Raw genomic sequence first — 23,294 nt, forward strand, 5'->3', positions numbered from 1 at the left:
GCTTTACTTCTTCTTTTCCAATTTGGATTCCTTTCATTTCCATTTCTTCTCTGATTGCTGTGGCTAAAACTTCCAAAACTATGTTGAATAAGAGTGGTGAGAGTGGGCAACCTTGTCTTGTTCCTGATCTTAGTGGAAATGGTTTCAGTTTTTCACCATTGAGGATGATGCTGGCTGTGGGTTTGTCATATATGGCCTTTATTATGTTGAGGAAAGTTCCCTCTATGCCTACTTTCTGCAGGGTTTTTATCATAAATAGGTGTTGAATTTTGTCAAAAGTTTTCTCTGCATCTATTGAGATGATCATATGGTTTTTCTCCTTCAATTTGTTAATATGGTGTATCACGTTGATTGATTTGCGTATATTGAAGAATCCTTGCATTTCTGGAATAAACCGCACTTGATCATGGTGTATGATCCTTTTAATGTGCTGTTGGATTCTGTTTGCTAGTATTTTGTTGAGCATTTTTGCATCTATGTTCATCAGTGATATTGGCCTGTAGTTTTCTTTCTTTGTGACATTCTTGTCTGGTTTTGGTATCAAGGTGATGGTGGCCTCGTAGAATGAGTTTGGGAGTGTTCCTCCCTCTGCTATATTTTGGAAGAGTTTGAGAAGGATAGGTGTCAGCTCTTCTCTAAATGCTTGATAGAATTCACCTGTGAAGCCATCTGCTCCTGGGCTTTTGTTTGTTGGAAGATTTTTTATCACAGTTTCAATTTCAGTGCTTGTGATTGGTCTGTTCATATTTTCTATTTCTTCCTGATTCAGTCTTGGCAGGTTGTGCATGTCTAAGAATTTGTCCATTTCTTCCAGGTTGTCCATTTTATTGGCATAGAGTTGCTTGTAGTAATCTCTCATGATCTTTTGTATTTCTGCAGTGTCAGTTGTTACTTCTCCTTTTTCATTTCTAATTCTATTGATTTGAGTGTTCTCCCTTTTTTTCTTGATGAGTCTGGCTAATGGTTTATCAATTTTGTTTATCTTCTCAAAGAACCAGCTTTTAGTTTTATTGATCTTTGCTATCGTTTCCTTCATTTCTTTTTCATTTATTTCTGATCTGATTTTTATGATTTCTTTCCTTCTGCTAACTTTGGGATGATTTTGTTCTTCTTTCTCTAATTGCTTTAGGTGCAAGGTTAGGTTGTTTATTCGAGATGTTTCCTGTTTCTTCAGGTGGGATTGTATTGCTATAAACTTCCCCCTTAGAACTGCTTTTGCTGCGTCCCATAGGTTATGGGTCGTCGTGTCTCCATTGTCATTTGTTTCTAGGTATTTTTTAATTTCCCCTTTGATTTCTTCAGTGATCACTTTGTTTTTAAGTAGTGTATTGTTTAGCCTCCATGTGTTTGTATTTTTTACAGCTCTTTTCCTGTAATTGATATCTAGTCTCATAGCATTGTGGTCGGAAAAGATACTTGATACAATTTCGATTTTCTTAAATTTACCAAGGCTTGATTTGTGACCCAAGATATGATCTATCCTGGAGAATGTTCCATGAGCACTTGAGAAAAATGTGTATTCTGTTGTTTTTGGATGGAATGTCCTATAAATATCAATTAAGTCCATCTTGTTTAATGCATCATTTAAAGTTTGCGTTTCCTTATTTATTTTCATTTTGGATGATCTGTCCATTGGTGAAAGTGGGGTGTTAAAGTCCCCTACTATGAGTGTGTTACTGTCGATTTCTCCTTTTATGGCTGTTAGTATTTGCCTTATGTATTGAGGTGCTCCTATATTTGGTGCATAAATATTTAAAATTGTTATATCTTCTTCTTGAATCGATTCCTTGATCATTATGTAGTGTCCTTCTTTGTCTCTTCTAATAGTCTTTATTTTAAAGTCTATTTTGTCTGATATGAGAATTGCTACTCCAGCTTTCTTTTGGTTCCCATTTGCATGGAATATCTTTTTCCATCCCCTTACTTTCAGTCTGTATGTGTCTCTAGGTCTGAAGTGGGTCTCTTGTAGACAGCATATATATGGGTCTTGTTTTTGTATCCATTCAGCCAATCTGTGTCTTTTGGTGGGAGCATTTAGTCCATTTACATTTAAGGTAATTATCGATATGTATGTTCCTATTCCCATTTTCTTAATTGTTTTGGGTTCGTTATTGTAGGTCTTTTCCTTCTGTTGTGTTTCTTGCCTAGAGAAGTTCCTTTAACATTTGTTGTGAAGCTGGTTTGGTGGTGCTGAACTCTCTCAGCTTTTGCTTGTCTGTAAACGTTTTAATTTCTCCATCAAATCTGAAGGAGATCCTTGCTGGGTAGAGTAATCTTGGTTGTAGTTTTTTCTCCTTCATCACTTTAATTATGTCCTGCCACTCCCTTCTGGCTTGTAGAGTTTCTGCTGAGAGATCAGCTGTTATCCTGATGGGGATTCCCTTGTGTGTTATTTGTTATTTTTGCCTTGCTGCTTTTAATATGATTTCTTTGTGTTTAATTTTTGACAGTTTGATTAATATGTGTCGGCATATTTCTCCTTGGATTTATTCTGTATGGGACTCTCTGTGCCTCCTGGACTTGATTAACTATTTCCTTTCCCATATTAGGGAAGTTTTCAACTATAATCTCTTCAAATATTTTCTCAGTCCCTTTCTTTTTCTCTTCTTCTTCTGGAACCCCTATAATTCGAATGTTGGTGCGTTTAATGTTGTCCCAGAGGTCTCTGAGACTGTCCTCTGTTCTTTTCATTCTTTTTTCTTTATTTTGCTCTGCACCAGTTATTTCCACTATTTTATCTTCCACCTCACTTATCCGTTCTTCTGCCTCAGTTATCCTGCTATCGATCCCATCTAGAGTATTTTTTATTTCATTTATTGTGTTTTTAATTGATGCTTGATTCATCTTTAGTTCTTCTAGGTCCTTGTTAACTGTTTCTTGCATTTTGTTTATTCTATTTCCAAGATTTTGGATCTGGGAAATAGAATCTTGGATCATTTTTACCATCATTGTTCTGAATTCTTTTTCAGGTAGACTGCCTATTACCTCTTCATTTGTTAGGTCTGGTGGGTTTTTATCTTGTTCCTTCTCCTGCTGTGTGTTTTTCTGTCTTCTCATTTTGCTTATGTTACTGTGTTTGGGGTCTCCTTTTTGCAGGCTGCAGGTTCGTAGTTCCCGTTGTTTTTGGTGTCTGTCCCCAGTGGCTAAGGTTGGTTTAGTGGGTTGTGTAGGCTTCCTGGTGGAGGGGACTAGTGCCTGTGTTCTGGTGGGTGAGGCTGGATCTTGTCTTTCTGGTGGGCATGTCCACGTCTGATGATGTGTTTTGGGGTGTTTGCAGACTTTTTATAATTTTAGGCAGCCTCTCTGCTAATGGGTGGCGTTGTGTTCCTGTCTTGCTAGTTGTTTGGCATAGGGTGTCCAGCACTGTAGCTTGCTGGTCGTTGAGTGAAGCTGGGTGCTGGTGTTGAGATGGAGATCTCTGGGAGATTTTCGCCGTTTGATATTATGTGGAGCTGGGAGGTCTCTTGTGGACCAGTGTCCTGAAGTTGGCTCTCTCACCTCAGAGGCACAGCACTGACTCCTGGCTCCTCAATTTGGGATGATTTGTTGTCCATTCATGTATTCCACAGATGCAGGGTACATCAAGTTGATTGTGGAACTTTAATCTGCTGCTTCTGAGGCTGTTGGGAGAGGTTTCCCTTTCTCTTCTTTGTTCTCACAGCTCCTGGGTCTCAGCTTTGGATTTGGCCCCGCTTCTGCGTGTAGGTTGCTGGAGGGCGTCTGTTCTTCGCTCAGACAGGACAGGGTTAAAGGAGCAGCCTCTTCGGGGACTCTGGCTCACTCAGGCCAGGCGGGAGGGAGGGGCACGGAGTGCTGGGCGAGCCTGCAGCGGCAGAGGTTGGCGTGACGTTGCACCAGCCCGAGGCGCGCCGTGCATTCTCCCAGGGAAGCCGCCCCTGGATCCTGGGACCCCGGCAGTGGCGGGCTGCACAGGCTCCCGGAAGGGCGGTGTGGACAGTGACCTGCGCTCGCACACAGGCTTCTTGGCGGCGGCAGCAGCAGCCCCAGCGTTCCATGCCCGTCTCTGTGCTCCGCGCTTTCAGTCGTGAGTCGTGCCCGTCTGTGGAGCCCCTTTAAGCAGCGCTCTTAATCCCCTCTCCTCACGCACCAGGAAACCAAGAGGGAAGAAAAAGTCTCTTGCCTCTTCGGCAGCTCCAGAGTTTTCCTGGACTCCCTGCCGGCTAGCTGTGGCTCATTAGCCCCCTTCCGGCTGAGTTCTCGCCGCCAGCCCCAGTCCTCTCCCTGCGCTCTGACCGAAGCCCGAGCCTCAGCTTCCAGCGCCGCCGGGGCGAGCAGACAAGCCTCTCGGGCTGGTGAGTGCCGCTCGGCACCGATCCTCTGTGCGGGAATCTCTCCGCTTTGCCCTACCCAGGTATGTGGGGAGTTTCTTGCCTTTTGGGAGGTCTGGGGTCTTCTGCCAGCGTTCAGTAGGTGTTCTGTAGGAGTTGTTCCACGTGTAGCTGTATTTCTGGTGTATCCGTGGGGAGGATGATGATCTCCGCGTCTTACTCTTCCGCCATCTTACCCGGAAGTCTCGAAACATTCCATACTTAAAACAGTTTGAAAAACTGAGTGTATTGTCTCTTTTTTTCCTAACAAGCAACTCCCCTTTCGCACATTTTGCACCCTGAGGTTCTCCTGGTTTCCCAGGCAGAAACCCTCAGAATCTTCTCTGACGTATGCCTTTCTCTTGGCTCTCACATCCATGTCATTGTAAGGTCCTATGGACTTACTTCATAAGATCTGTATCTCCCATCATCACTTCCTTCCTGTTCCTATTGCTACCATCTTTGTCCTGGCCCTTGTCTCCTAGGGCTTGAGCAGAAACCCTGTGTAGCCATTCTTTACAGCACAGATTAGTATTCAGAAAATACCTTTGTCCCAACCTAAAAGATTGCTGATGAAATAGTAAATTTAAGTGACAGCCTGGGAGGACCTCCATTCCCTATTTTAGAGTTAAATACTGCCTTGGAAAGCATGCCAAACTCATGAGTCTTAAATCACCTGTGAGTTCTGGCTTTATTTAATGATAGTTAAATAAATTTAGAGGCATTTTTTTTTTCTTTAAGCCACAGTTTTTAAAATCTATGAATTGGTGATAATAATCCATGGCTTATTCTCAGTGTTACTGTAAGGAAATATTGAGCTAACTGATATGAAACCCTTTCAAACTGTGAAACCTTTCACTCAGACAGAAGATTGTTACCATTATTTTGTAATTTTTTACCATTTACTCATCCAACAAATATTTATTTAGTGCCTATTGTATGCCAGGCACTGTTCTAAGCATGGGGGGTGAAGTAGTGACAACAACAGGGCCATGATTTCATGGTGTTTACATTCTAGTTGGGGTAGAAACAGGCAATAAAGAAGTAAATAAGATATAAAGTGTGTCAGATGGTCACAAGTGCTACTGAGAAGAATGAAACAGGAGAAGGGATAGGGAATATGGAGGGAACTTGCAATTTTGAAACAGTGGTCAAGAAGCCTCACTAAGAAGATAGTTTATGATCAAAGAACTGAAGAAGATGAGGAAGGTAGCCATGTGGATATCTGGGGGAAAACATTCCTGAATAAGGGAACAGCGAGTGTCAAGGCCTTAAGGTGGAAGCATTTCCTGGTTAGTTTGTGGAAGAGCAAAGAGTTTGGCATGGCTGGAGTTAAGGAAACAATAGGAAGAATAGTAGATCATGGAGTCAAAGAGGTGATGGGGCGGTAGGCAGATCATATAAAACCTCATTGACCATTTTAAGGACTTTATTGAGTAAGGTGGAGAGGCATTGATGGATTTTGAGGTTGGGAATGACATGATCTAACATGTTTTAAAAGAACCATTCCACCCTCAGCCCTTTTAACTCTATCACCCGTTCTTTCCAGAAAAAAAAAATGGGTAGGCCCCAGGTTACTCCCTCACCAAGTTCCCTCTGAATATGGGAGAACAGAAAGACTTTTTTCTGACTGCACCTTATATTCAGGTGAAACATATAACAGTCAAAAAGAGCCCTTAAAACAATGATTTTCAAAGTTGGCTGCACATGAGAATCATCTGGTGAATTTTTAAAATTCCAAATACATCAGTATCTCAAGAATGTGACCCAGGTATAAGTGTTTTTTTGAAGCTCCCAAGGTGCAGCCTATACTGAGAACCACTAGTCAAAGAGATTGACCAAATCCTCATGATATGATTGGGACCTTGAGTTTGTCAATGGGGAGGATCATGCTTCTGATGGCAGAGCTGGACCTGGGACCACTCACCATTCTGAGGAATGCAGAATTCACAAATACTTGGGCAGGAGGAAGATAAGATGTTTGATAGTTTGGAAGCAGATTATGGGCAAGAGAAAGCTGAGATAGGAGTAGCCCTGGGCCAGGCCAGGAAAGAGAAGGCTGAGAGCCAGCACCAAATGATAAAGCAACATCTGAATTATAGGCCAAACATCTGGAAATGATGAGGGCACTGCACAGATTAGAAGCTTGATTTTCAAAGATAGTACTGTTCTCACGGCCAGACTGAGCAACTACTTTGATTTTTGCCAGTCCTCTGCACGTGGGTGACTGGGCAGGCTCACAAGGAGAGGAATGGGCAGGGCATGGACCAGCTGCTGTCTTCCTCATCCTCTTTAATCCCACACCTCCTGCACTTCCCAGGAAAAGCAAATATCTTCCATGAAGTCCTGAGTTCTTAATTTAGACCTGCCATCTTGTTCTGCCCACCCGTCCTAGAGACAGAATGTTTCATCCCACAGGCATGTGCAAGTTGAGAAGAGCAGCAATTGTACGCTGTGGCCAGAGGCAGCTGCACTGGCAGTAGTCTGAGTACCTAACATCCAGGAGAAACTTAGCCAAAATCAATTTTTAAGACACAATGAGCTTATGTGGGAATTATTATTAATGTCAGCCTCATTACTTCTCCTTTTCCCTGTCAGGTTGCATTCTTATTTTTCTAGTTTATTTTTTTTCGGTGGGGGGGAGGGGATCAGGACAGGGGGATGGACAGAGTGAGCAGTCACATGACAGAGACAGACAAAATAAACAGATACTCTAGTCATCTTGCCACTTGTCAGCACCTCAGGTTACACGCAATCAATATACCCAAATAGTACTTACTAGATAAATTTGGGTTAAAAAAATCATTTGGAGGCATATATAAGAATATTCCTAGTAACTTTTTAAAATTTTAATTTGGGGAATAATTTAAGCAATGTCTATTAGAATGATACAGGGTAGTTCACAGTGTTAAAGAAAAAGCTGAGGAACTAGGTTTTTTAAAAAATTGAAACATAATTCACATACCATAAAATTCACTTTTTAAAGTGTATAATTCACTGTTTTTTAACATATACACCAAGTTGTACAACCATCACTACTATCTAGTTCCAAACCATTTCATCACCCCGAAATGAAGCTCATATCCATTAAGTAGCTATGTCCTATTCTCTCCTTTCCCCAGCCCCTGGCAACTACTAGCCTACTTTCTGTCTCTATGAATTGCCTATTCTGAACATTTCATATAAATGGAATCATATAGTTTTCCTTTTGTGTGGCTTCTTTCACTTAGCATAATATTTTCAAGTTTAATCCATGTTGTAGTCCTCATCGAGTATTTCATTCCTTTTCCTGGCTGAATAATATTTAATAGTATTGACAGACCACATTTTGTTTATCCACTTAGTTAATTTACACTTGAGTTGTTTCTACACTTTTGGCTATTATGTACAATGCTGCTAGGAACATTCATGTACAAATTTTTGTGTGGATATATATTTTCAGTACTTTTGGGTATATACCAAATATTGGAATTGCTGGATCACGTGGTAACTTTATGTTTAATATTTTTAGGAACTGCAAAACCATTTTCCAAAGGGACAGCACCACTTTACATTCTCACCAGCAATATATGAGGTTTGCAATTTATCCACATCCTTGCCAACACTTAATCATCCCCTTTTTTATTATAGCCACCTTAGTGGGTATGAAGTGGGATTTCATGGTGATTTTGATTTGCAATCCCCTAATTGCTAATGACGTTGAGCATCTTTAAATATCCTTATTGGCCATTTTTATATCTTCTTGGAGCAATGTATATTCAAGTACTTTGCCCATATTTAATTAGGTTATTCGCATTTTTATTGTTGAGTTGTAAGATTTCTCTAATACATATATATATATATATATATATATATATATATATATATATATATATATAAAATCAGTTCTCTATAATTTATAGGTTTTCTTCTCCCATTATGTGGGTTGTCTTTTTCTTTTCTTTTTTTTTTTTTTTTTTTTTTTGCAGTACGCGGGCCTCTCACTGTTGTGGCCTCTCCCCTTGCGGAGCACAGGCTCCGGATGCGCAGGCTCAGCAGCCATGGCTTACGGGCCCAGCTGCTCTGCGGCATGTGGGATCTTCCCGGACCGGGGCACGAACCCGTGTCCCCTGCATCGGCAGGCGGACTCTCAACCACTGCACCACCAGGGAAGCCCTATTTTCTTGATATTGTCCTTGAAGCACAAAAGTTTTAAATTTTGATTAAGTAAAATTTATCATTTTATTCTGTCTCATTGCTTTCCTTTTGGTGTTGTATCTAAGAAACCATAGCCTAATCAAAGGTCACAACTATTTATACCTATATTTTCTTATAAGAAAGAAATATTTAATTATAAACATTTTTATGTTTTCTTATAAAGCTCTTTTAAGAGTTTTATAGGTTTATATCTTTCATTTAGAGGTTTGGTCCATTTTGAGTTAATTTTATATATGGTGTGAGGTAAGGGTCCAATTTGATTATTTTTTATGTAGGCACCCAGTTGTCACTATGCCTTTTTTTGAAAAGCCTGTTCCTTTCCCATTGAACTGTCTTGGCACTCTTTTTGAAAATCAATTGACCATAGTATAGCAACTTTATTATAAATGACTACAAATTAGAAACAGCTCAATGTCCATCAACCAAAAAAACGCATAAATAAATTGTGGCATATCCATACAATGGGGTACTACACAGCAATGGTAAGGAATGAATATTGCTACATACAGTGTAATGGATAAATCTCACAGACATTACATTGAGCAAAGAAAGCCAGAAACAAAAAAGTGCTCTTTTTTTGAAATATTTATTTATGTATTTATTTGGCTGTGCAGGGTCTTAGTTGTGGCACCTGGGATCTTCTTTTGCCACGTGTGGGATCTTTTAGTTGTGGCATGTGGGATATTTAGTTGCAGCATGTGGGATCTAGTTCCCTGACCAGGGATCAAAACTGGGCCCCCTGCATTGGGGGCACAGAGTCTTAGCCACTGGATGACAAGGGAAGTCCCAAGAGTGCTCTTATATGAATCCAATTTATATGAAGTTCAAGGACAGGTTAAACTAATAATTGTGATAGAAGCCAGAATAGAAATTACCTGGGAGAAGGGGATGGCACCGACTGGGAAGGGGCATGAAAGCGTCTACTGAGGTAATGGAAAGGTTTTGTATTTGTATCTTTATCTGGATAGTGTTTGTATGAGTATATACATATGTCAAAATCTTATAGGTCTGTCTATATTGCTGACTTATACAGCAGTTTGGAAGATTCAGACATATCTTCTGTGACATTTTAGAAGAGTGTTAGCTGCAGTTATATGATGCTTCAGAGTAGCTCTGATTTTCTTAAAGCCTAATTATTCTCTCCCACCTTCTCTTAAAATAAAAAGGCAGTACATCTACCACAGGACACTGCTGACCACAGGGAAGAACTTTACATAAGGTCTGAGTTTGTCCCTGGGTAATAATTTAACCATTATTAGACAATTTTATGCATATGCCCTGACTTCTTCAGAACAGATCAGAGTCTATGTGACTTTCTTCTCTTTTAAAAAGGCAATTTGTTAAATTTATAATGAAAGATAGTTTAATTTGTATGCTTTGGATAAACAGTTTGACAAAAGAGGGGGAAAAAGTCCTTTGTTTATCCCCTGGGACCTGATATGGGGATTTGGCAATATGCCTGACTTGCCTAGACACAGGTCTCAAAGCCAAAGTTAGAGGGACATGTTAAAATTCATGCCACATGATGTTTATTACATGGGAGGGGCTCTGGATACCAAACAGAATAGGGTGTCTCAGACACCCAAAGACCAGAAACAGCTGCTGTGGAGATTTTAGATGCCTATATCAGGAGCTTATCTCAAGGGCAGGACTGCTCTTTGGCTCCTGACAATGTTTTTCTGTTTTTGTGGGCAAGAGAAGGATACAGGGGAGTTGTCCAGACAAGTATGCTGGCCCTGTGCCCATGACACTTAATTCCCTTGTCATGAGGGCTGTGAGACCACTGATGGTTTTTGTTCTTAATGAGAAGATGGGGTAGGGAGGGGAGCGTGCATACTGAGGGTGACACTATGGGCCAGTAATCGAAACAACATAGGAGGGAGCATCTTCAGCTTGTGCAAAAATGGATTTTGTAGCCCACTTTCTTCTGAATGAATGCATGGGAAAGAATGGCCCTGTTGATGGTGGGAAAAGGTGCATTCAAGCAAAAATGCCAGACAGGATGACTTACCCCATCGCTATTGGGGACTTTTGAAGGGAGGAGTGATGGTCTCTCAAGGTGTACATTCACACTCTCCTCTCTTCTGACTGGAAGTACATACTTAGGACTTCCAGTACTTTGAGAAGCCACCTGAAGTTCACCTTGGCATAAGGTCAAGGAGTGCACAAAAGAATCTCATCCCACCTTTCTCTTTGAGCAGTGAAAGCCCCATGTATCAGTTACTTACATTAAAATTCACCTTTGTAGAAAACTCTCTCTCTACATACTTAACTCTGTCTTATTGTGTATAGCTTTTCAAATCCTTCAGAATGCTTTGATGGACCTTAGCTCATTTAATCATCCCAAGAGCTATATAAGGTAGGTGAGGAATATACTTCCCCCTTTCTTCAAATTAAGTAACTAAGGCCAGAAAAAATAAAGTGAATCATCCAGGGTCATAGGTTGAAAGAAGAAGAGCCAAGTAAGTTGACCAACCATCCCAATTTACCTGAGACTGTCCCAGTTTTAACACTGAAAGTCCCATGTCCTGAGGAAGCTTCTTAGTCCTAAGTGAACCTGGATGATTGGTTACCCTATATCCAGGATAGAACCCATATCTCCCAACACTCTGACCAATGCTAGTGCCACTGCCCTATGCCATTTTTATTATGAGAACTGTTATCTGACTAGTGTTTCCTTTTCTCTACACCTTAGTGTACCAGCACATTTATTCATGCTGGGCCATTCTCCCTTCTACCCAGACAAGGACAGAAGCAATGACAGCTAGTTCTCCTCAAAGTTAAAGACAGTTTTGGCAAAAGGGAACCATGTTTCAGCTTTCTCATCCACAAAATAAGGATGATAATCTCTATATTGCTTACCTCACATGGATGTTGTATGGACCAAAGATAATGGGTATTAAAGTGCTTTCTAAACTGTTAATAGCTGGTAACATGTGAAAGATTGTGGTTATTCACTACTCCCTAGGCAGAAGCCAGCTCCTTGTCTTATTCTCTTTCCAGTTCAGCAAGTGTTATAGCCACTAACTGTGTGAACTTTGGTGAATCCCTTGGTCTCTGTGCTTCATTTTCCTCATATGCAAAATTAGGCTAATAATTCTTGATATGGTTGTTTTAAAGGTTGAATTATTACTTGTAAACCACTTAAGAGTTCTTGGCACGTGGTCAGTGCAATATATGCATTAGCTGTTTTGGGTTGGCTTTCTCAACCCTTATAACCCAGGACCAGAGACTAGATTAAGAGGCCCATAAACCAATTGACATGGAAGCCACTACTTACATTGAAATCCCTTTCCACTAGTTCCCTAATTGTTGTGTTCTGTGCCCATAGCATTCCCACCATGGATTGCCAAGAAAATGAGTACTGGGACCAATGGGGACGGTGTGTCGCTTGCCAACTCTGTGGGCCTGGACAAGAGCTCTCCAAGGTAAGTCCCCCTGGTCAGGATACTTATTTCTGTAACATCTTAGGAACCAGACTGGCAACCAAGAGAGTCCAAGATTAGGAGAGACATCCCCATCTGTGTCTAATCAGTTTAGTAGATAAAACAAACCAAAGATTATGACAGGGGACTTCTCTGGCGGTCCAGTGGTTAAGACTTCACCTTCCAATGCAGGGGGTGCAGGTTCCATCCCTGGTCGGGGAGCTAAGATCCCACATGCCTCAAGGCCAAAGAAACCAAAACATAAATCAGAAGCAATATTGTAATAAATTCAGTACACTTTAAAAAAAAATGGTCCACATCAAAAAAACCAGAAAACAAAGATTATGACAATAGCAGTCACAGTTCCATTAAGAAGTCAACCTGGGGCTTCCCTGGTGGCGCAGTGGTTGAGAATCTGCCTGCCAATGCAGGGGACACGGGTTCGACCCCTGGTCTGGGAAGATCCCACATGCCGCGGAGCAACTAGGCCCGTGAGCCACAACTACTGAGCCTGCGCTTCTGGAGCCTGTGCTCCGCAACAAGAGAGGCTGCGATAGTGTGAGGCCCGCGCACAGCGATGAAGAGTGGTCCCCGCTTGCCACAACTAGAGAAAGCCCTCCAAAGAAACGAAGACCCAACACAGCCCAAAAATAAATAAATAAATAAATAAGCCAAGCATTAAAATCAAAAAAAAAAAAAAAAGAAGTCAACCTGGCAGCATCAGGGGTAGGGGAGGATTCCATAAGACAGTGGGGTATTTCAAGAGTAAATGTGTAATGCAAAGGCCTAGGAAGGCTGTTTGGTATTAGGGACATATGTCAACTAAAGCAGGGCCCACTCGTTTGGGGTTCAGGAGCCAGATATCAGGTCTTGGGAATGGGAAAGAGAGAAGAACTGAGTAGTCTGAAATGTGGCCTCTGTCTAGAGGGACTGGGCCACTGAGGAAACTGCAAGACAGGCTTCATTGATGGGGAACTAGGGAGGGTCTAGAATCCTAATTAGTGGTAAGAGTCAGAACAAAACCACCTACAAAGCAGGGATTTTATACACAGCCCTGTCTTGCAGAGCTGGAGCTGCTTAATTGTTCCTGCTTTATGTCCCTGTTGGTCCCAGAACCTGGGGGTGGTATTAAATTTAGGCTGCAGCTGGGAACACAAAGGCTGGGAACAGACAGCCGGCAAATTTTTTTTTCCACACTCACATATTTTATGAAGTCGTTCATTAATTCAGCAATTACTTATTGAACACCTACAAAGTGGCAGGCATGGTTGTAGCCACTGTGGGTATGGTAAAACAGACAAAATTATTTGCCTTCATGAACATTACCTTTTAATTAGTGGAGCAAACAATGAACAAGATACATACATAGATATGGAAGTATGGCAAGAATTATTTACAGTGACCTGATACAGAGTAACTGGGTGGCTGCTTAGATCAGGTAGCAAGGGAAGGCCTCTCTAAGGAGGTGCCTTTTGGGGAGAGAATACAGCTAGTGCACAGTTCCAAGGTGAGAATGAGCTAGGCATGTTCAAGAAAGAGGAAGAAGGTAAGTGCAGCTGATGATTGGTGAGTGAGAGGTAGAGTAGTACATAATGAGGTCACAGAGGGAGGTATCGGCCAAACCATGGGAATCTTTAAGTTTATGATGAGAAATTTTAATTTTTTAAAAAGCACACTAGGAACACTTTGGATAGTTTTAGTTAGGAGAGTGACATGATACTCTGACTGAAACAAAAGGTATCAATTATTTAGCCCGCCTCCTTCCTACCTCCCTATTTCACAAATGAAGAGACTAAGGCCCAGGGATATTAACAGACAAGCACTAACTCTAATTTTAACTCTTTACACATAGCATTCTATATCACAGTGGGGTGCCCACATGGTTAATAGGGGATCCCAAGACCAAGGAAAAGTCTTCAGAAGTTAGGTCATGCTAGACATTAGGATGGACCCAATGGAATAAGTTACTTAGCTTGAAAAAATCTATTTTAAATATCACATTCATCTTCATGATCAAAAGTCTTGGCACTCCTATAAGAACAACCTCTGAGAAATGTTCCTGTCATGTACATGGCCATTACCTTTAAAACCATCCATATTTACAAACCTGAACTTCTCCAAGGGAGAAAAATACGTCTTTCTGTTAAAATGCTGTTACCAAATTCTCAAAAAGTGGCCCATGATGAAGTGTGCATTTGTCTAAGCACCTCTTTTGTTGTCATTTATTTCAGCACCACTAGAAAGCTCAGAAAAAATGAATGAACTGCAGTATTGTGTTCCTGCAACTGCTTTATGTAAAAACAGCTTGTACTTGTAGAGCAGTCTGTACTTTGTAAAGAGCTTTCATGTGCATTATCTCATTTGGCTCTCGAGTCTCACCAAGAAGGTATTATGAGCCCCATTTTAGATGTTGAAACTGAGACTCAGAGAACGTATGCGACTTGCTCAGTCACAGTGGTTCAGTAAAAATTGCATATACATGGGTTTGAGTCCCAGATTTGCTGTGGGCAAATTAGTTAACCTTTGATTAAATTAGGATGTACTAAGTTAAAAGTAACATAAAACTTACCAGTGACTTGAACCATAAACACATTTATTTACGTAATGAAATTTGGAAGCAGGGATCCTTGTGGTTGGGTGGGCAGATCAACAATATCGTCAAGGACCCAGGCTCTTTTTATCCTACATCCTGGGCACCTTGCCATTTTTTCCTCATGCTTGTGGCCTCCTGGTTAACATAACTCAAAGCATTACATCGTTACATAAGAGTCAAAGTCAGGAAGAAGGGGCAGAGACAAAGTAGCGTGACATTGTTAGTGAAGAAGTATTTTCCTAGAAGCTCCCCAACAGATTTCCCTTTGTATGTTATGGGCCAGAGTTGTGCATTATAAGTATCTCAAAACTGCTGGGAGTGCTAGGACATGAGTCCTAGCAAACAAAAATGGGATTTCCATAATGGACTAAGACCAATCAAGAATCACTTCTTGGACTTCCCTGGTGGTGCAGTGGTTAAGAATCCGCCTGCCAATGCAGAGGACATGGGTTCCAGCCCTGGTCCGGGAAGATCCCACATGTCACAGAGCAACCAAGCCCGTGTGCCACAACTACTGAGCCTGCACTCTAGAGCCCACAAGCCACAACTACCGAAGCCCGTGTGCCTAGAGCTCATGCTCTGCAACAACAGAAGCCACCGCAATGAGAAGCCCACACACCACAATGAAGAGGAGCCCCACCTCGAGGCAACTAGAGAAAGCCCTCGCACAGCAACAAAGACCCAATGCAGCCAGAAAGGAAGGAACGGAGGGAGGGAGGGAGAGTCAGTTCTTAAGGCTGGTCACTTTGCCACCCAGAATGAAATCAGTGTTCTGTTATTAAGGAAGAAAATGGGCAATGACGTCTGGATAAGGAGTTAACAGCATCTGACAGTCTTGTTTTTATAATTTATTTTATTTAGTTTTAAAGTTCACTCATATGAACCATAAACATCATTGTAAATAAATATTTAAAGAAAATCAACACTCTTTCCTCAGGACACATTTTTAGATGTATAATTGTCAAGCTAAATAATGCATACAGTTTTAAGATTCCTGTAATATATTAGCAGATAGCAATTGTGATTTTTTTTTACTAATTTCCACTATAATTACATTTATTTTCAACAGTTCATGGAATTCTTATATCCCAGAAGCCTAACCACACATAAATAATGTGTGTTTCTATAATCTATTAATTTTGTCTTCCTTTGTAACATTAAGTTACTAACATATGAGAACTTTATGTTAATTTCTTTTTTACTTTTTTCTATTTGATAGGGGAAAATATCACCTTTTGGTGTTTGTTTATTTGCAGTTTTGTGAACCGTTTCTGTTTGCTTGTTTTTTCTCTTCTATTCATTGTTTATTGTTCATTCTTCACTCATGTAAGGCACCTGAGTAGAAAAACAGACAGAATAATATGGGGTACTTTAAAAATCATTTATATAATGTGTAATACTTTTAAAAATCAGAAATGGTTTTGAATTTTATTTCATTTTATCATTCATTATCTCTTGACTATTTTATGTATGTCCCTTTGATATATAAATTTGATGACATATATTAATAAATTCCAAAATTAATGTATCTTGCATCCCGAGGGTAATTTTATTGTGATTTTTGATTAAATGCCCTCTTATGTTTTATAAGTTAACATTTTATTTATAATAAATAAGTACTCAGCACCATCAGCATCAAAACTTATATAACAACTGTGCTAGCTTGGTAAAATTAATTAAGAAGATCAATGTTTTTCTGGTTATAAAACTGGTTAGTAGCAAAAGAGTTTTGGGGGGCTTGATCATTTGAACAAATTTTCTTTGCTTCCTCATTAGAAAAGAAAAAAAATTCAATAGAAATTTTTCATGATAATTTCTTCCTTTTTAATTTCTTAAGAAATGAAACATCTACTTATTCAAGGAATTCTTGTTGAGGACAATTTGATAGTGTTTATCCACAATGCCAATCTCTGCTTTTAATTGGTGTACTTAAACCATTTATATTTAAAGTAATTGTTGATATGTTAGACCATTTTATCATTTTAGATTTTTCTGTTTCTTGTTCTTCCATTTGTCTTTTCTTGACCCCCTGTGGGTTACTTGAACATTTTTTTTTAGGATTCCATCTTGATATATTTGTAGGGTTTTTGTACAGTTTCCTTGAAATCATTCTGGGTACAGTAAGTCCCCTACAAAGTTTGAGTTGTGAACTTTCAAAGATGTGAAAATGCATTCCATCAACATCAGGCGTGAGTGAAATTGAAGCTTGCCTTCCGTCTCCTATTGCTGACGATCCTTCAGCTCTACCATCTCCCACCTCCTCTCCCTCCTCCAGTCAGTAACTCTTCTTGCCTGTTCACTCAATGCCAGCCCCTGTATGACAGCTGTTGTACTGTGCTACTATACTTTTCAAGGTACTATACTGTAAGATTCAAATGTTTTCTTTATTTTGTGTTTGTTTGTTTGTTATGTATTATTTGTGTGAAAAGTATTATAAACCTATTACAGCACAGTACTATATAGTCGATTGTATTAGTTGGGTACCTAGACTAACTTTGTTGGACTTACGAAAAAACTGGACTTAATGAACACGCTCTCAGAATGGAACTCGTTTGTATATAGAGGACTTACTGTATTACAATATACACATGAGACTTACCACTCTCCAATGTTATCAACATTTTACCATTTTTAGTACAGTATGGAAACAGTACTTCTACTTTGGTTCCTTTACTTTCCTTACTTTCAAATATCATTGCTTTGACTATTAGATAATTTTATGATTTTTTTTTTGTGGTATGCGGACCTCTCACTGTTGTGGCCTCTCCCATTGTGGAGCACAGGCTCTGGACACGCAGGCCCAGCGGCCATGGCTCACAGGCCCAGCCACTCCACGGCATGTGGGATCTTCCCGGACCAGGGCACGAACCCGTGTCCCCTTCATCAGCAGGCGGACTCTCAACCACTGTGCCACCAGGGAAGCCCTATGATTTTTCTTTTAATCATTAAACAATATATAAAACTGATGAGAAGTACAGTTTATTGTATATAGCCATATTTTTGTTCTTCCAATGTTCTTTTTTTCCTTCCTGATGCTCCAAAATTCCTTCTTCTATCATTTTATCATCTCCTTTCTGTTTGGAATTTTCTTTCTTTTGAAGAACTCCTTTTAGCCATTCTTTAAGGGTACATCTACTAGCAACAAATTCTTTTAGTTTTCCTTTGCCTTAGAATGTCTTTATTTCATGTTAATTCCTGAAGGATGGTTTCAACGGATATAGAATTTGAACTTGTGGCAGTTCTTTTCTTTCAGCACTTGAAAAACATTGACCACTTCATTCTGGCCTCCATGGCTTCAGATAGAAACCTGCTGTCATTCCTATTGGTATGGTCTTTAATTAATGTCATTTATTTTGTAGCTACTTCCAAGATTTTTTCTTTGTCTTTAGTTTTTAGAACTTTCATTACAATGTGTATTGGTGTTCATTTCTTTGACTTTCTTCTATTTGAGAATTTCTCATCCTCTTGAATCTGTAGATCTTTTGCCAAATTTGTGAAGTATTCAACATCTACTTATTTGAAAGTATTTTCAGACACATATTTTCCTTTTCTTTTCATGAGACTCTGATAATATAATTGTTTGATCTTTCATTGTTGTCCCACAGGTCCATGATAGCATACATTCTATTTTTGTGTCCTCAAGTTCAGTGATTCTATTATCTGTCATCTCCTCCCTACTATTGAGTTCATACAGTGAGATTTATATTTTATTTTTATAATTTCTATCTAAAATTACATATTTTTATAATTCCTATTTCTTTTTCGAGATATTTTATTTCTTCTTTTGTTTCAAGATGATGTGTGATTGCTTGTTGAAACATTTTATGATGCCTGCCTTAAAATCCTTGTCAGATCATTCCAACATCTGTTTCATCTAAGTGTTGGTGTCAGTTGATTGCTTTTTCTTAGTCATGTTGTAGTTCCCTGATTCTTGTTATGACAGGATATTTTTCTTTCATATTTTGGACATTTTTGTCAATTATATTAGGAAACTCAGGGTTCCGGTTAAATCTTTTATGTTAGCAGGCAGTTACCTGTTTAGGTTTATCACACAGGTCTTGCCTACTTTTGTGAGTCTGGTTCTAACAACAATTTAATTTTCCGGGTCTTTGTGGTTGTGATTTTGGTCTGTGTGGTTTATCTGGTGCTGCTATGGCTCTCACTACTCTCTGCTGGTGCTGCCTAAGGGGTGTAAGGAATTGAGCCAGGTCACTGGTGCATCTAGATTAGAGGAAGGAAGTCTCTGAGTTGTGGGAGAAAGGATATTTCTCAGGCCAGACCACTTCTTGTGGTAGGATACCACTGCAATGCACCATGGCCACATGTCTCTAGATGAGGGAGAAGTCTCAGACCCACAGGACAAAGAGGCCTCTTGGACTGGATATGTGTTGTTTTGAAATCCCCCTTTCACCCACTGCAGCCTGGTGTCTCTGGTTATGGAAGAAGTTTCCCAGAATGGGTCACTTGTTGTGATACAACATTATGCCTCAAGCCTGCTTATTTGTGAAACATAGATGATAATGCACAGCTTACAGAGTTTTGTGGAGAATAAACAAGAATATAAGACCATGAGAGCAGGAATTTGTCTGGTTGATTCAATTTAGTCACAACATCCAGAATAGAATCCTGACACATAGTAGTCACTCATTAAGTATTTTCTGAATTAATGAATTGATGAATAAAATAAAAAGGCATGGCTGACACATGGTTATTCTCAATAAATGCTAGCTAGCTAGCTCTCATCATTCTCTTTTCTAGCAAGGGAACAAGGGAAGAGTGAGGCTCACGTCTTTTTACTCCAATGATCTTTTTCTTTTTTTATGATTGGAGTAGGGGCCCATCTAACTCCAATATAACCTCATGTTAACTAATACATCTGCAGTGACCTATTTCCAAATAAAGTCACATTCTTAGCTACTGGGGTTTAGAATTTTAACTTTTGAATTTTGGGAGGGACACAATTTAACCTGTAGCACTACCTCACTAAAGTGCTGTGTGAGGATTTGCTGTAATTATTACTAGTAAGTAGACATATGAAAGAATTACAATATAAATAATTATTATTACTATTTGAGGCCCTACTATGTGTCAGGGACTATATTGTTATACTTCCTTTTTTTGTTTTTTTTGTTTTTTTTTTTGCAGTACACGGACCCCTCACTGTTGTGGCCTCTCTCGTTGCAGAGCACAGGCTCCGGACGTGCAGGCTCAGTAGCCATGGCTCACGGGCCCAGCCGCTCTGCGGCATGTGGGATCTTCCTGGACTGGGGCACAAACCCGTGTCCCCTGCATCGGCAGGCAGACTCTCAACCACTGCACCACCAGGGAAGCCCTGTATGACAGTCTTTAGATTCATCCACGTCTCTACAAATAATCCAATTTCGTTCCTTTTTATGGCTGAGTAATATTCCATTATATATATGTACCACATCTTCTTTATCCAGTCCTCTGTTGATGAATGTTTAGGTTGCTTCCATGTCCTGGCTATTGTAAATAGAGCTGCAGTGAATATTGTGGTACATGAGTCTTTTTGAATTATGACTTTCTCAGGTTACATGCCCAGGAGTGGGATTGCTGGGTCATATGGTAGTTCTATTTTTAGTCTTTAAGGAACCTCCATACTGTTCTCTATAGATACTGTACCAATGTACATTCCTATCAACAGTGTAGGAGTGTTCCCTTTTCTTTACATCCTCTTCAGCATTTATTGTTTATAGATTTTCTGATGATGTACATTCTGACCGGTGTGAGGTGATACTTCATTGTAGTTTTGATTCGCATTTCTCTAATAATTAATGATGTTGAGCAGCTTCTCATGTGTTTGTTGGCCATCTGTATGTTTCCTTGGGAAAAATGTCATTTTAGGCATTCCATCCACTTTTGGATTGGGTTCTTTGTTTTCATGATAGTGAGCTGCATGACCTGTTTGTATACTTTGGCAATTAATCCATTTTCAATTCTTTCATTTGCAAATATTTAGTTGGCCAAAGTGTTCATTCGTGTTTTTCTGTACCATCTTATGGAAATCCCTGAACTGACATTTTGGCCAACCCAGTATTTTTTTGTCCCATTCTGAGGGTTGTCTTTTCATTTTGTCTATGGTTACCTTTGGGGTACAAAAACTTTTAAGTTTAATTAGGTCCCATTTGTTTTTGTCCTTTTTTTCATTACTCTATGTGATAGGTCAAAAAAGATCTTACTGTGATTTACAACAAGCAGTGTTCTGCCTGTTTTCCTCTAAGAGTTTTACAGGGTCTAGCCTTACATTCAGGTCTTTAATCCATTTTGAGTTTATTTTTGCGTATGGTGTTAGGGAGTGTTCTAATTTTATTCTTTTACATGTAGCTATTCAGTTTTCTCAGCACCACTCTTTGAAGAGACTCCCTTCTCTCCATTGAATATTCTTGCTGCTTTGTCATCTATTAGGTGACCATAGGTGTGTGGGTTTAACTCTGGGCTGTCTATCCTGCTCCACTCATCTATAGTTTTGTTTTTGTGCCAGAACCATACTGTCTTGATGACCATGGCTCTATAGCATAGTCTGAAGTCAGGGAACCTGTTTCCTCCAACTTCGTTTTTCCTTCTGAAGATTGATTTGGCTCTTCGGGGTCTTTTGTGTTTCCATACAAATTGTAAAATTTTTGAGCTAATTCAGTAAAAAATGCCATCGGTTATTTGATAGGAAATGTGCTGAATGTGTAGATTGCTTTGTGTAGTATAGTTATTTTCACAGTATTGATTCTTCAAATCCAGGAACATGGTATATCTCTCCATCTGTTTGTGTTGTCTTGGATTACTTTCATCAGTATCTTATAGATTTCTGAGTACAGGTCTTTTGCCTCCTTAGGTAGGTTTATTCCTAGTTATTTTATTATCTTTGTTGTGACAGTAAATGAGATTGTTTCCTTAATTCCTCTTTCTGATCTTTTATTGTTAGTGTATAGGAAAGCAAGAGATTTCTGTGTATTAATTTTGTATCCTACAACTTTACCAAATTCATTGATGAGCTGTAGTAGTTTTCCTGTAGCATATTTATGAGTTTCAATGCATAGTATCATGTCATCAGCAAACAGGGACAGTTTTAATTCTTATTTTCCAATTTGGATTCCTTTTACTTCTTTCTTCTATGATTGCAATGGTTAGGGCTTCCCAAACTACGTTGAATAATAGTGGCATAAGTGGACATCTCTGTCTTGTTCCTGATCCTGGAGGAAATGTTACAGTTTTTAACCACTGAAAATAAGGTTTGCTATGGGTTTTTTTGTATATGGCCTTTATTATGTTGAATTAGGTTCCCTCTTTGCCAACTTTCTAGAGAGTTTTTATATAAATGGGTGTTGAGGGGGACTTTCAAGATGGCAGAGGAGTAAGAAGTGGAGATCACCTTCCTCCCAACAAATACATCAAAAATACATCTACATGTGGAAAAACTCCTACAGAACACCTACTGGATGCTGGCAGAAGTCCTAAGACTTCCCAAAAGGCAAGAAACTCCCCACGTACCTGGGTAAGGCAAAAGATAAAAGGAAAAACAGAGACAAAAGAATAGGGATGGGACCTGCATTTCTGGGAGGGAGTTGTGAAGGAGGAAAAGTTTCCACACACAAGGAAACCCCTTCACCGGTGGAGACGAGAGGTGGAGGGGTGTGAGTGTCGAGGCATGGAGGAGAGCACAATAACAGGGGTGCAGAGGGCAAAGCAGAGAGATTCCCACACAGAAGATTGGAACTGACAAGCACTCACCAGCCTGCAAGGCTTGTCTGCTCACCCAGCAGGGCTGGTGGGGGCTGGGAGCTGAGGCACAGGGTTCGGAGTTCAGACCCCAGGGAGTGGACTGGGGTTGGCTGCATGAACACAGCCTGAAGGGGGCTAGTGAACCACAGCTAGCTGGGAGGGAGTCCAGGAAAAAGTCTGGAACTGCCTAAGAGGCAAGAGACCATTGTTTTTGGGTGTACAAGGAGAGGGGATTCAGAGCACATCCTAAAAGAGCTCCAGAGACAGGCACGAGTTGCAGCTATCAGCACCAGATATCAAACACCAGAGAAGGACATGAAATGCTAAGGCTGCTGTTGCAGCCACCAATTAGCCTGTGTGCAAGCACAGGTCACTATCCAAAACTCCATTCCCAGAGCCTGTGCAACCCGACATGCCATGGTCCCATGATCCAGGGACAACTTCCCTGGGAGAACAAATGGCGTGCCTCAGGCTGTTGCAATATCATACTGGCCTCTGCTGCCCCAGGCTCGTACCGCATTCCATACCCCTCCCTCCACCCAGCTCAAGTGAGTCAGAGCCCCCTAATCAGCTGCTACTTTGACCCCTTCCTGTCTTGGGGGGAGAACAAACACCCTCAGGTGACCTTCACACAGAGGTGGGGAGAGATCCAAAGCTGAAACCCAGGATATGTGCAAACAAAGAAGAGAAAGGGAAATTTCTCCCAGAAGCTCAGGAACACCAGAATAAATCTCCACAATCAACTTCATGTACCCAGTTTCTCTGGAATACCAGAATAAACAATGAAGCATCCCAAAATTCAGGGGGTAGACTTTGGGAGCAAATGTAGACTGGGGGTTTGCATTCTGCATCTAATTTGTTTCTGGTTTTATGTTTATCTTAGTTTAATACTTAGAGCTTATTATTACTTGGAGATTTGTTTATTGATTTCTTTGCTCTCTATCTTTATATATATATATATATATATATATAAATATATATTATTTTTCTTTTTCCCTTTCGGTGAGGTGTATGTGC

At 40.1% G+C, this 23,294-nt stretch overlaps 1 protein-coding gene across 1 annotated transcript in view; it reads left to right on the plus strand.

The window, feature by feature from the left end:
• The window catches only part of EDA2R (ectodysplasin A2 receptor), a gene marked incomplete at its 3' end in the record, with an annotated part of 115,690 nt that overhangs the window by 49,516 nt on the left and 42,880 nt on the right, over window positions 1-23,294 (plus strand). Inside the window, exon 2 of the mRNA XM_081222509.1 lies at window positions 11,857-11,953. Within this exon, the coding sequence (XP_081078635.1) occupies window positions 11,867-11,953 (87 nt within the window). The 5' untranslated portion in view covers window positions 11,857-11,866. The remainder of the gene's footprint in view (window positions 1-11,856; window positions 11,954-23,294) is intronic.

Source organism: Mesoplodon bidens (assembly GCF_964165515.1).
Source record: "Mesoplodon bidens genome assembly, chromosome: X".
Classification (NCBI taxonomy): Eukaryota; Metazoa; Chordata; class Mammalia; order Artiodactyla; family Ziphiidae; genus Mesoplodon; species Mesoplodon bidens.